The sequence below is a fragment of the Lasiosphaeria miniovina genome (genome assembly GCF_030549165.1).
Source record: "Lasiosphaeria miniovina strain SMH2392-1A chromosome Unknown B0T26scaffold_5, whole genome shotgun sequence".
Taxonomy (NCBI): Eukaryota; Fungi; Ascomycota; class Sordariomycetes; order Sordariales; family Lasiosphaeriaceae; genus Lasiosphaeria; species Lasiosphaeria miniovina.
Window position 1 is genome coordinate 2,433,444 of NW_026848224.1, and position 13,244 is coordinate 2,446,687.

The 13,244-nt window shown below is 53.5% G+C and overlaps 4 protein-coding genes across 4 annotated transcripts; 3 read left to right on the forward strand and 1 right to left on the reverse strand.

Moving 5' to 3' along the window:
- Positions 1 to 4,114: 4,114 nt before the first annotated feature.
- Positions 4,115 to 6,148, forward strand: B0T26DRAFT_355806 (vesicle coat protein). Its single transcript, XM_060434583.1, has one exon. The coding sequence runs from the start codon at positions 4,359 to 4,361 to the stop codon at positions 5,874 to 5,876; it is 1,518 nt and encodes a 505-aa protein (XP_060294428.1). The 5' UTR covers positions 4,115 to 4,358; the 3' UTR covers positions 5,877 to 6,148.
- Positions 6,149 to 6,795: 647 nt separating this feature from the next.
- Positions 6,796 to 8,688, reverse strand: B0T26DRAFT_355757 (26S protease regulatory subunit 6B). The gene is made up of 3 exons (XM_060434582.1): positions 8,122 to 8,688; positions 7,947 to 8,045; positions 6,796 to 7,896 (listed from the first exon to the last, which is right to left on the reverse strand). The coding sequence occupies exons 1-3, from the start codon at positions 8,307 to 8,309 to the stop codon at positions 6,927 to 6,929; spliced, it is 1,257 nt and encodes a 418-aa protein (XP_060294429.1). The 5' UTR covers positions 8,310 to 8,688; the 3' UTR covers positions 6,796 to 6,926.
- Positions 8,689 to 9,104: 416 nt separating this feature from the next.
- Positions 9,105 to 10,788, forward strand: B0T26DRAFT_677484 (uncharacterized protein; the record flags this gene model as incomplete). Its single annotated transcript, XM_060440106.1, has 6 exons — positions 9,105 to 9,191; positions 9,270 to 9,753; positions 10,003 to 10,062; positions 10,259 to 10,329; positions 10,424 to 10,462; positions 10,564 to 10,788. 6 exons carry the CDS (start codon positions 9,105 to 9,107, stop codon positions 10,786 to 10,788), a joined length of 966 nt encoding a protein of 321 aa, XP_060294430.1.
- A 1,839-nt stretch (positions 10,789 to 12,627) lies between these two features.
- Positions 12,628 to 13,161, forward strand: B0T26DRAFT_649331 (uncharacterized protein; the record flags this gene model as incomplete). The annotated part of the gene is made up of 3 exons (XM_060438079.1): positions 12,628 to 12,790; positions 12,867 to 12,937; positions 13,003 to 13,161. The coding sequence occupies 3 exons, from the start codon at positions 12,628 to 12,630 to the stop codon at positions 13,159 to 13,161; spliced, it is 393 nt and encodes a 130-aa protein (XP_060294431.1).
- Positions 13,162 to 13,244: the final 83 nt, after the last annotated feature.

A 13,244-nucleotide genomic window follows, 5' to 3' on the forward strand; every position in this document is an offset into this window, starting at 1 on the left:
AGGGGCTGTTTTTCCTCGTGTGTGTGGCACTCTCTAGTCGGTACGAATGCGATGTGCCTGGCTTGGCCAGTTTCATCACACGCGAGGGCCAAGTGGGCGGGCCGCCGGACGAGCTTCTAGAACAAATAAGAGGGGGGGCAATAGTAAGCGCATTGTGTCTTGCGTTCCTTGTTCGGGTCTCTCCCGTGCCATCCATGGCTGCCATGTGCCAGGTAGGACAATTACACTACCGATACCCAATACGCACAGTATCCTATCCGTACCAGGGGCATGTATCCATCCAAGATGGGGCCCAGACGGAGCGGATGGGGCCGGTGCGGCAGAGCTGTGGGGAAAGGTTTGGCAGTGGCGCACAAAAGCGGCTCGTCGCTTGACAGCCTAATGTTTACATTGAGCTTTCAAGAATTTATCGCTATGAATGCAAGAAACGAACAAGGCAGAAGCTAACCTACTTACCGAGCCTTTTCTATACAGCTACGTGTTGAACATAGGTAGTTATCTTTAACTCTCGAGCACGATTTCTCCCCAATCGGCTTTACGCAAAGTGAATACCCACGTACGAATACCTGTGTACAGTTAATGTTGCAGGCCCGCTTCCTTGCGTCACTTTGAAAGTTCTCCCTGGCCTCTACATGATGTACCCCGGATATCAGCTGCAAGCCATGCTGTACGCATGCGCTGTGAAGGGGGTTAGCGAAAGATGCCGAACACGCAGCATGGTGTGTGGGCAGACAGATGATGCGTGGGAACCCTCAGGATGTCGGTCCGCTGTGGCTAAAACTGTTGTCGATGACATTGTCTCTTATTTAGCCCCAAACACTAGCGGTTCGGTGCCCCGTGGACCAAAGTCCCGATCCTGTGGTAAGATCTCCAGGGAACAGTTCACTCCTGGGTATCACGGCCCGGGACGTTGGGGCCAGTGCCATCTTCGAGGACATAGCAATAGTACCTAGGTTCCAGGTTTGGAGATAAGTCAAACCGCTGGTGACTTGTGGTATATGCATGGTCACATGACTCGGTTATTATAGGGCTCATCTCTGCCTGTAGGACTTACGTAGTAGTAAAAGGCAGCTATTACCCCAGAACTGGTTGACCAGCGTTGCAGAGTTTTGGGTTACATAAAGAGCTTGAGTCACGTCTTGTCGGATGGAAGACGGAAGTGTTCCGACGCGGTGCCCACCCTCAAGTTCCCTGCCGTCCGGTAAAGCAGCTCCTACATTCCGGGGGGGAAGGCGGGAGCACCTGACATGCAAAGACGGCATCCGTCGAGGGCCCAGACCGAAAAAGATTCCGTCACGGGGCAAGTAAGTGGGCTCCAATTGAGACGCTAGAAATTCTGTGGTATGGGATCAAGGGATGTCCGAGATTTTGCTGTTGTTGGTCTTTATCTGTTGACAATCGACACGAGTTTATAATGAGATCCAAACGGATATATCAGAAAATGGGCTCAGCACCGGTTGACACAATGGCAGAGCGGCCACTGCTTGCTGCCCCTAACAGATCATCGCGTATCGCGGATGGTCGAAGAAATGGGCGGCACTGTAAACTCCATACACACGTCCCGGGGTTCTGTCTGGGCTGTGCAGGTCCTAATGGCCCAGATTATGGGGGCGTATTGCGGGGTGCAGAGCTAAATTGTCGTTGAAGCGGCATCCCTTCGGTTCCGGAACGAGCCCCGCTGGGCCCATGCCCGGCTGGAAGGCCACGAGGGAGCAGACGTTGGGCTTGTACTGAGTAGGAAGCACCTTGTCTCTCTTTCCCTAGACAATTTCACACTAACAACTTTGAAGCTTTGGTGCTGCGTGCTAGTTGCATACAGTACCCGGCAAGCCTTGAACGCAATGGAAATGCATGTGTGCAATGTAGTGTACAATTATTCAGTGCTACATGCCCTAGGTGATAATTAAGAAAATAGTCTGGCCGAAAAGGCGCCATCCATTCTAGGGACTCCCTCCGCCTTCCCCAATTCCCATTGCGCGCCTAATCTCTGAGCCTCCGCCGTCCCGACGCTTGGGCGCTGACCCTGTCAGTTCGATAAAGTGCCTCGAGTAAGAAATGGGCCGACTTATTTCTCTGGGTATTGCAGGCGCCGGGGTAACATTTCGTTCGTCTCGTCTCAAGTTGAGCGGGGCCCTCCACCTCGCATGCAAACAGCCCGAGCCCTCCCTGCGATGCGGTGGTGTTGTGTGAGCGAACCATGAACATGTCATCGTTGATTGGTCTGGACTTATGTCCAAGCAGGAGAAGAAAGAAGGAAAATGGACTGGTTGCCGCAACCGTCCGTGATATCAAGGATTAGTTATTGTGTGGGTAGCGGATAGCCCGGCGACCCAATTTTAGAAGAAGCTAGCACCCCATTCATTCATCTCCGACCTTCTAGAAGGATTCTGTTAAAGAGGCCGCAACCAGCCCTGCATCCTACCCGATCTGTGGATGGAGTCTAGAGTCTATGGACTTAACTACGTCCCCATAACCCTTACCCGTACAGTCCTACCTACCTACATCTCACGAGATCTGCGGCCGGCTCGACACATTCCCAACTTTAGATCCATCATTACCTTCCTTACCCGCACTTGTTTGTGTGCCCGATCAGGTCCAAGCTGGCCCCTACCACGAAGGGCCCTCCAAACTCGGACGGAGCCGGACGGAAGCTTGCCAACGAACGAGTTACAATGTCTTTTGACGCTCACTTCCGAGGTTGACGACGCCCTCGACCCGCCCCCTCCCTAGATCCACACCTTGTCGGCACGGGTCCTGATTCCCACCTCAGGACGTTGAGGCCATCAAGCCGAGGCTTTCTGATCCTGTCGGTTGACAGGCCTCTCCCTGTCTGGACTTGACGACCTCGAGCATCCTGGAACCTCAGTCGTAACTGTTTCTCATTGTCGCAAGCAATAAACACTAGTGGCTCAGCCCGCCAGCCCAGGTGTTTGTTTGCTGGTCTTTGATAGTACTAGTACTAGGACTCACGGAGACACTCGACGACACACAAAATTTGTCGCATTCCATTCCAATCCGATTCAGCCAAGGCAAGCCAAGGCACAAATGCTCTCAACAAAGAGCAAAGCGTTTCTGATTTGATTTTACCTCTAGCCAAGGTTTTGGGCTTGGAATCAGCAGCTCACGACTAGGGCATCATCCACCGAACTCACAAAGGACTCTCACAAACACGGCAGACACACCGCACAGGCATAAGCAGTCCGCGACGCGCCGCTGGTGCTGTAACAACCGGCGTTGTTGTTGGTCGTATCGAATTCAATTTTTATTTTGGAATAGTTTGCAACATAACGGCCGCGCTTTACTCCTTCACAGGGTACTCCGTTTATTATTTCTTTTCCCAGAGAAAGACTGTCACGATACTTGGCTGTCTGCACCCACCCCTCCCTCCCTCAACTTTTTGGAAACCCTACCTAGGATTATTCCGCAGCTTCCCGCGCCTATGGGCGCCCCCCCACCCCCCCAACCATGACGTTAATTGTGAGTGACCCCCGTTGTCCCCCTCCCCTCCCTCAGTGTTGCCAATGCTCGCCCGATGGCGACAATGAATGCTGGCCGGCCGCAGTGTCCATTCATAGATTGGAGGCTGGGGCCTGCATGCTGTGTGTTTTTTGCCTCGTCCAGCGCCTGGCTAATGGCGATCAATGGAAACCGGCTCCCTCGCTCACCGCCTACTTCTTTTCATTGTGTCTTCCACGTTTCTTTCTTTCTTCCATGTCTTGTCTTACCCTATGGGGGAGGGCCCTTGGGAAACCCTCACCCCCAACGACGTTGCAACTTGCAACTTGCAAGGACCAGAACCAGAACCACATTGCGCCAGCCGCACCAGGGCCGGCTTCTTGGGAGCGTGCCCCCCGCCGTCAGTATCAATGATCAGCATTACTCATCGGGGGAGCAGCCAACAAGGAAAGTCTCCAGGCTAGATTAGTGGTCGGTTCTAGCCTAGCCCCAGGCCAGTCGCAGCCCGGCCGGGCCTAGTACCCCGGTGCCACTGCCGAGCGTTTAGCCAAGTGCAGTGCAGCGCCCGAAGCCCAAAACACATTACACAATTCCCACGTACAGTTGTTTCATTCAAACGGCGTTTGGTGCCCTTCTCCTATGCCAAGCCGCCCAGGTTCATGCCTGCCAATCTTCACCTCATCACCTCGTTCACCCTCGGTTAGATTCTGGGCATTGATGCAATGCATTCATTGCCCCGGGCCTCGGCTTCACTTCTGATTACTTCCCTCCCCCAAGTTAAAAGACAGCTGGTTACACATCTTAAAGCTATTTAATCCGAGCCCGATCAATGTCACATGGAAATACCGCCCCCTCGAGAAGCTCGTTGTTGAACGAGACGCGTCGGCTACCCCAGCATAACCATGCTAATTTCTACTCTTCAGTTATGTCTCGCCCACTATTGTGATCTTCACGGGCCAACGCCTCTGATGGTCACTGAAGGACTTCCCGTCCCTTGTCGCGCATGCTTTGAGGACGATCGGTTGTCTGAATACACGGCCCGAGAGGCCGGCGAAAGGCCGCGCACGAGTGCCCCAACGTCTGCTGGGGAAACACGCCAAGCTTCCTCCAACACCACCTCTGAAGCCTTCCGTCGCATGAATTTCACCGGGTCGCCTCGCAGCTCGTCCGTCCCTGCATCAGAACAAGAGGCGCAAACCTTCCGAGCTGCGCTTCTCCGAGCTGCACTGCCGGCTGCCGGCTCGGGCTCGGGCTCGGGCTCTGCCGTCGAAACGCCACCTCAGAGTCCCCGGCTACCCCAAGGGCTGGGCCAGCAGCAGCAGCAACAACAGCAGCAGAAGCCTCGCCACGACTCTGGTTTCCGCAGGACCTACGATGAATATGTGACCCGCCGGGCAGGACCGTGCGATAACTGCGCACTAACGTTACCGAGGCGCCAGGAGGGCGGCAGGGAGGCGGGCGCCGACTCGCGTTCAGAACGCGGCCCCACGCTACGGACACGAGCGCCGTGCGCTCGAGTCTATGGGGAGGCTGACAATGCCTCTCCAGCTACGTCGCAGGCCTCATCGTCGAGCCAGTCAGAAGACGAGTCGGCGGCAACCCCGCCGCGGTCCCATCGACGCACTGACACGGCAATCTCAGTAGCATCGTTCTCGAGCACCAGCTCTGCTGCCGGCGCAAACACTCACACTCACTATCTCGACTATACCTCAACTCACGAGCCTGTTGCGCCGACATCTTTCTCCATTGTACGGGCCTCCTGCCTGCGCACCCTCTCATTGGAGACGCTTCCTCGCGCATCTGCAACAGGGACTTCGACTGCTGGCAGTTCCATGTCTACACCAAGTGCGTCACCCATCACGCCCGCTTTTGTCACAACACACAGCACTGGCTCCGCCTCGTCCGGAGGCCCCATCTTCTTCGGAGACCCTGCCGCCGGCTACACCACTGCCTACATCTTTCGGATTCCCGACGTGCATGCTCGTGGTCACAAGCGCGTCTACGCCTTCCTAGCACTCAGCACACATCGGGAGCGACTTGCTATGAAGGCCTTCGGCTTTGTGGCCGCTGCCTTTCGTGACATGGCAGCATGGATTCAGACACTGGCCGAAGCTGAGGCAGAACGCACCCTTGCCGAGTCGTCCGGCTCGGCGGCAAGTAGTCCTGTCATGCCAGGGCCAGGCTACGGTAGTTTCCAATCGGAGCACGCCCCCCCCACCTCGGCTGGAAGCGGCAGCAGCTTTTTGATGGGTGGCGTGGGTGGTCTATCAAGGCGGATGGGCAACAGTTTTGGGGGCTCTGGAGTTGCCCTGAAGCAACGAGGACTGGCCGAACTCGTGGGCTTGCCAGACTTTTTTATCGAACTACACGCACGGTTTGTCCGACTGTTGCTCGAACTGGGGGTTGTACTCGGCTCATGAACCAACTCCGTGGATCATCTCAGCATACCACCCTTTCGATCGCCCCAACTTCATGTATAACTGAATAACGGACCGGCGCCCCTGGTTTTGGCCCTACACTGCGGATCGGCGCGCATCTCATGGAGCACATTTTCCTGCCCATTCTGCAGTTGCGACGGCCTGGGGTTTCCCCTTCTAGACACGAGACGCACGTGTACGATAATGCGTAATGAGTAATGACGGGTAAAAAAGTGATAAAGGGAGGATTTGTATTCTTTGGACTGGAAATAGAGAGGGTGCAGAAGTAGTATTCGATGATAACAAGTAAAGGAAGGACAAGGAGGATATACCCCAGTCATTGAGACGATATAATACAGTAACAGAAGGATGGGCCCAAGCCCAAGGCATTGTGAGGAGTATTTTTTTGTGTCTGGTGGCTTTAATCACACCTTGTCCCAAATGTGAAGAGAATGGTATTATGTGTGAAGATATAGAACTGCCTTATTCAATTGTTTTAAGTAAACGGGCAGGTCTACCATAGCGTATACATGTCAAAAACCATGCCTATTCGTGAGTGTGTGTAACCTTGGGCCTATGCCACAAAACAATTATCGTGATGCAAGAAAAAATCTTGGTTGAAAGCATTATGGAGTTGTGAAGGTCATCTCCACAAACTGAAAGATTTATGGGTGTTTTTAATGGCGATCTGCCCTGAGATTTCACCTTGGAGTGAGAGCTTGAAATAAGTCTCCGACGTAAAGTCTTGCAAACAAATCTAAGGAAAATATTATTCCGTGTCTGAGAATGCATGGCTGTATCCTCGAGAGGAAATCTAAAAGGATGATGACGCCTGGTTTCTAATACTACCTAGATACTGTACAATACGGTCGGACTTGTAGGTGAAGCCTTCGACTTCATTCACTCCTTCGAGATTACCTCCACACGTATTCCCTCTGCCATTTTCCCGTGATCTCTGAGGGTTGAGACAACGATGAATACCAAGTTTGTCGGTAAAATCAAAAAGAAGGATGGAATCAAGTACTGAGCGACCCGCCCGAAACTGCCCCTTGTTCACTTGTAAAAGTCAAACTTGTTCTCGTCGCTTGTTCCCTTGACTTGGCTGCTGTACGCATCCTCAAGATCCGCTTGGATGATATTGTACCTGTTTTTCCGCACAGCACGCAGTCCGGCCTCCTGCATGATGGCAGCAATCACAGCTCCGCTGAGTGCGTCATTACGGACGATCAAGCTATCCAGGTCAACCTCTGGCGCAAGGCTCATCTTGCTTGCAATGGTGGTAAAGATCAGGCGGCGCTCGCGGCGGTCGCGCAGGTTTGGGAACTCAATCTTTCGGTCCAGGCGGCCGGGCCGCAGAAGGGCCGGGTCGAGCGTGTCGGCGCGGTTCGTGGCCATAATGACCTTGACGTTGGCCGTCTGGTCAAAGCCATCCATCTGGTTGAGCAACTCCAGCAAAATACGCTGAACCTCGCGATCGGCACCCGTCTGGGCGTCGAAGCGCTTAGTTGCAATGGCATCGATCTCATCAATGAAGATGATGGCGGGCGCGTTCTCGCGGGCCATTCGGAACACATCGCGTACCATCCGTGGTCCTTCACCAAGGTACTTTTGCACAAACTCGGAGCCCACGACACGGATGAAATTGGCCGTGGTCGAGTTGGCCACAGCCTTCACCAGCATTGTTTTGCCTGTGCCCGGCGGCCCGTAGAGCAGCACACCACGCGGCGGGTCGATACCAATTTGTTTATATAGGTCGAAGTGCGTCAACGGGAGCTCGACGGCTTCACGGATCTCTTGCTTTTGCATATCCAGCCCTCCAACGTCGGCATACGTAACGTCGGGCTTCTCATCCACCCCAAGCATAGCAATCGATGAGTCGGCCTCAGGCGGGAGGATATCGACGAGGGCATTGGAGTGACGATGCAGCGCGACGGATGACGATGGCTTGAGGAGCTCGCGGTCAAGGGTCGATAGGATACGTACAACATAGTTGGAGCCGGTGCTAGATTGGACAATACCCGTACTAAAGCTAAAGTTAGAGGGATGGACTGCTGTGTGAAGCATGTAGCTTACTTTTGGTCAATGGCTTCCATAAATTGTCCGATAACCAAAGGGACGCTCTGGATGCGCTTCATCTCTTCCTGAGCCCTTACAAGCTCCCGCTTCAAGCTCCTACAAAGAAAAAAAACAAGATCGGTCAGCGCACGCCTTCTTTAGTCGGGGTCAAGACGCAATAAACAATGCATACCTCTGCTCGTCCTTGATGTACTCCTCTTGTAGTTGAATGTACTCCAGCTGCCGCTGCAGCCGTTTGAGAGTCACATAGTCATCACCGCCCTCTATTGGTACACCCTCAAAATGCTCGATGCTGGGGATGGTGGATGGGCCCGACTTCTTGTGCAGTTGGACCTGGTTGGCCGCAAGAACGTCGCCCATTCTGAAGGCCTTTTATGTTGCGGCAGCTGACGTGTGGAAGGAAAGAGAGGGAAAGGGATTATGTAGCGGAGGTGATACGGAGGCGTTTTGCTAAATTGGGCGGTATCGCGATAACTTGCCAAGTTTGGTAGTTGATGTGGAAGCTGTACGGAGTACGAAGTATGGATTTGGTGATGTTCGGTTTGACGGCGCGTTGAGTTCAGGTGCCGAATTTTGGCGCTAAGTTCTGAACTGGCTCGTCATCTGCTTGGAAGCCTGAGGTGGGTGGCTTCGTTGGAAGCCTACTTTGATTGGCTGCTGCGGCTGCCTGACTCAGAGAGCACCGGAGCGGTATGGTGGTAATGTATGGCCCAAAACCAACGCCGCCCTATATGCAGGCTAGTGCACACAAACAAGCCCCGCAACTTGAGGTCGTCGAGCTAGATTATTGTCCACCCCGTGCGAAATCGAGTATCAAACTTTAGTGGTGTGGGAGCTTTTGTAAGGAAAGAGCCTTTTTCCCTAGCATGTAAAAGCGTATTTTATTTCCACCATGCCCTTTCTTAGCACAAGCTTAAAAAGGCACACGGTAGCAATTTCCTGCCGATTACTAATTCCTCCTCCTCAAACCAACTTCTCTACCTAACGACATTAATTCCTACCGCTGCTTCCTCCCACAACCATCTCCTGCTTCCTATATCCAACAAACGTCAATCCCTCCAGCTGGTTCCTCCCACAGCCACCAGCCGCCGACGATATCACCGTAGGTATTGCCCATCTCTACACTGCGCACCCTACCGTTGCTGACTCGCTGCAATGGCGGAGCGAAACCCACTGGTTGCTGGTGGCACGCACAAGGGGTTGTCTTCGCACCCCGACACCTTCCTCACCCATACTCTCCCGGTAATTCACGAAAATACCATCGTCGTCGCAGCGACCCATCCCACAGTCCAAACCGGCGACCAGAAAAAGAATGGATAGTTTCTGTCCGATTTCTACGCTCTCAACTACCTGCTCAACAGCTCTGTCGCGGATCAAACCTGGCTCACAGCTGCCAAGCCAGAGAGGCTGCTAGAGAAGCACGGTGACTTTCTCCATGGTCACCCCCATCGAGGCCGCAAGGTCGTCTTGAGTCGTGACCTCCTCGACTCAGATATTACTCCAATAACCCTTGTCGAGCCTGCGGGGATGATCGACAGGTTTCTCGATGAGGTTAGCAAAGCGTCGCTCCGCGCTAAGAAGGCCAGATCCTCCCTTCTTCTCATCGTATTCTGCCACGGAATTGAGGGCCATTACCTGTGCCTCGATAATGGCGATCGACGCAGGGGTCTTAGCATCGTACGCCTCAAAGCAGCCCTGGAGCCGGGTGTATTCGTTACCCTATTCACAACAGCCTGTTTCTCTGGAGGCTGGGCTATCACCCCCGAGCTGAATATCACAACACTGGCTGCCGCAACGCCTGACGGTGAATCAGTCTCGTGGCCAGTGTCAAATAGCATAGGGCGAGCTTGCGGATCTGTATTTGCTGGAGCTACTATCTCAGCACTCTCAGATACTTCCACACCGCTACTTAGACACAGCAGCGCGGAAGAACAGGGCAGCCGTTCGGAAATCCCAGGTACAGACGATACCTGCCTCCAACCTAAGGAGCCTACCGAGTTACAGACAAAGACATATAACGAGTTTTGTCGCACGGTTACTAATGTGCTTGGAGCTTCGGGGTTCTCTCGCCTTATATCTGAGGACTTCCGTTTCAGCGCGCAGAATGACGATTGTGAGTTTTCTTGGACTAGAAAATCAGGAATCCCATTAGCTCATTTCAAAGAGCGTTGGGAAAGATTGGCAATATACCCCAGGCAGCCGGACACCGACGATGATACCATGGCTACTACCCATCTCACTGGCGGCGTTGATACTGATGCCATCATCGATGATATGACGCGTGCGATGGTGCACTCACGAATAACTAGTATGGCAAGGCTATTCTTTGACAAGCTTTGCCCTGGTGATTGGAACCGAGGACAGAATGTCGCCGTCGCGGGTGGGTTCTTTCAATTTCTTCACGGCGACCCTGACGCACCGTCTGCTTCCGAAATCGCCAATCTCCTTCCGGTGGGACACTTGTCTTCTCGTAGATAGATTTGTGCAAGATCACAACCTACGTCGCCCATGCGGTAAGATATGTATCCTATGGGACTCTCTAGAGGATTATTGGGCTCCGAGCGAAAAGTATGGCAGGGAGGAATGGGGGGCACGCTATTCCCCGGTATGGCAGGCATTGTTGGAAGGTGGCGCCAAGATCCACCCGGCGGATCATCAGGGGCCCGTGTTCTATCGCCCTCTCAAATACATCGCAACAGCCATCGCCGAAACGTGCACGACCAAGGAGGACACGGACGAGATGATAGAGAAGTATTGCGAATTCGTTGCAAGCATCCGGCAGTTTCATCTCGACCGTGTCGTCAAGTCAATACCTTTCCGGCGCAAGGGTCATAACTAGCTGAGAACGATTAGTCGATGCCTCCGCCGCTCGCTGTCGCCCTCCAAGAGTCTTCACCCTTCACTGGAGGCTCCTCCAACTGCCGCCAGCGAGACCGATGACGCGCCGTCCGCCAGCAAGAAACTTAGCAAGGCTCTTGCTTTATGACAACCTTGAGGTCATCGACGTCAACGGTCACAGGGAAACGAAGCAATGACTCAAGGTGGTGGGATGTTGGACGGATCTGCCCTTTGCCTTTTTCCTCGCAGTGCTGGTTTTATCAAGTTGCTTTCCACAAAGGTAGATAATTGTGATTAGGTAGCCTCAGTGTGACCTGGTAGTGGAGACAAGTCGTCACGAATAACAGGTATTCTACCTATTTATCGTCTGTGACGCAGTTCCCACGTAAATCTCCACGTTCGCTGCAGCTCACAACTATCAGCTAGAACAGAGGTACCGTCTATGAAAGTGTGCGATCCCATTGATAATCTATCCAATCCTTCAGTCTACCAGTGCCGAGGCCCAGCCTATTCATGTACGAATATACTTGGCTTGTATTCACTGTTGATCCCCATGGTCGGATTCACCAGTTCTCAGGCCCAGAGTATTCACTTTGTGTCCTAGACACGATGGGCGCGGAGCATTAGGTACATACCTACCCTAAAAATGGCAGATCCCCCACAACAACCTGGAACGGATCATCGCTTACCGACTGTGGACGCTGGAGGTAAAGCTATATATATGAAAGGTGTGTACAATACTAGTACCTTAGGACCTGTTTTCGTAATACCGGTTCGCGGGTAGGAGTGGTTGCAGACACCAGATCTTGTATTGGTTAAGTTTTGTCGGTAAGTATACGTACCAAGGTATTGTACCTTACCTTACATGCCTCCATGGCTTCGGCCAGGTTACCTAGCTAACGGGATCCGGCGGACTCGGCGCGCAACGGCACTTCCACGTAGCTCGTCAATGCAATGGCATCAACACAGTAGTGTCTGCGTTAGAAAGGCAGAGAGCCAGTAGTGAATTGCGGGGTGTCGTTGGGCTCCCAGTGCCCCACACTCCCGAATCGGATGATATCGATTGCTGTCATTGCGGCCACGCAGTGCGGCGGGTGTCGTAAGGTTCGAGACAAGACAAGACGAGACAAGACAAGACAGGACAGGCTAGGCCAGCCCGGTGCCAACAGCCACATGCGCTGAAGAGGGCTACCCGACCTTGGTGTTACTTCCATGGGGCTGCTTCAGTTGGCCCGACTGTGCCCTTTCCGATTGACCTGACCTTGCCTATTCCGTCGTTAACACAGTGCAAGGTTTCTTACCCTGCCTTGCCTGCCAGTTGCACGCCCAGGCAAGCAGGCGCGGGCTGGTTTGGGTCAGGTCAGTGTGCACGCAGCCGAACTTACTGTGTACTACAGTCCCATGCCCCAGCTTCACGCAGCCAAGCTGAGGTGTCGCCGGTCTGCCGTTGGGACCCGGCAGCAGCCTCCTTCACAACCGCTGGTACTGTGCTCACTCATTCCCAACGGCCTTCTTCCTTCTACAGACGCCCATCAGCCTCCCACACGGCCACCCGCTGACTTCTACACTTGGCAAACTGCCGCCGCTATATCGTCAGACCTGGTTTGTGGGTCCATGTTCAGACTTCCGTTGCTTGCCTGGATTCATGGTTCCTCGGCTCTTGCAGCTCCGCACGTCCCGTCGGTAGCAGCATCTTCTCCCGTCTTGCCGCCTCCTGCTTGACGCCTTTTGTAGTGTACAACATAAACGTTTCGGTGCCTCTCGACCTCTCACGCCTCTTTCTAGGTCGCTAGACACTATGTCTTCCTCTATCGTCATTCCTGCTCCGTCGCCGTCAGCCATGGACTACAATCATATTCGACAGTCTGGTAAGGCTGATGCAAGCTCGTCGTCGTCGTCGTCGTCATACTCGAGCTCTCCCACGACACCTGGGATCTCTCCCAAGAGTCCTCATTCTGCTGGAAAGCAAAAGACGCCACATTCTCGGCGGCCCAGCCTCTTGAGTAAGTTAATGCTAGTCTAGTTTGAGGACGCCCACATGCGTATCTAGTCCTGAGCTAACTTATTAACCCTCGATAGGCTCAGCGCTCTCCAAGCAAGAGTGCACAACTATCAACATCGCCGACGATCCCGAGGGCCCTGCGCGACTGGTAAGTCCACCACTATTCCCTCCCTCGTTGTGTTACGGGCTCTATGACTCACAAGTGCTTTCTAGATTTCATACCTCTCCTCTAGCCAGGGTTTTGCATGGAACCCCGAAATCTTCCTCCCCTCATATATCGACTACGAGTATGTGCCACTCGAGAACCGGCGAGAGCCGGTCCACGATATTGTCCTCAGTGACGACGAGATAAAGAGGATTCTACCACAATAGACGCCAGGTGGTACGCATCTGGCATGCGACTACAACTGACAAAGACGCGCACACAAATACAAGCATCAACCTAGAGTTGTCGT

Excerpts from the sequence above, each read along its gene's own strand:
- B0T26DRAFT_355806 (XM_060434583.1), top strand. The coding sequence starts at position 4,359 with ATGCTAATTTCTACTCTTCAGTTATGTCTCGCCCACTATTGTGATCTT.
- B0T26DRAFT_355757 (XM_060434582.1), bottom strand. The coding sequence starts at position 8,309 with ATGGGCGACGTTCTTGCGGCCAACCAGGTCCAACTGCACAAGAAGTCG. Across the intron at positions 8,046-8,121 it reads TACATCAAGGACGAGCAGAG|GAGCTTGAAGCGGGAGCTTG; the intron begins GTATGCATTGTT and ends TTTTCTTTGTAG. Across the intron at positions 7,897-7,946 it reads ATGGAAGCCATTGACCAAAA|TACGGGTATTGTCCAATCTA; the intron begins GTAAGCTACATG and ends CTTTAGCTTTAG.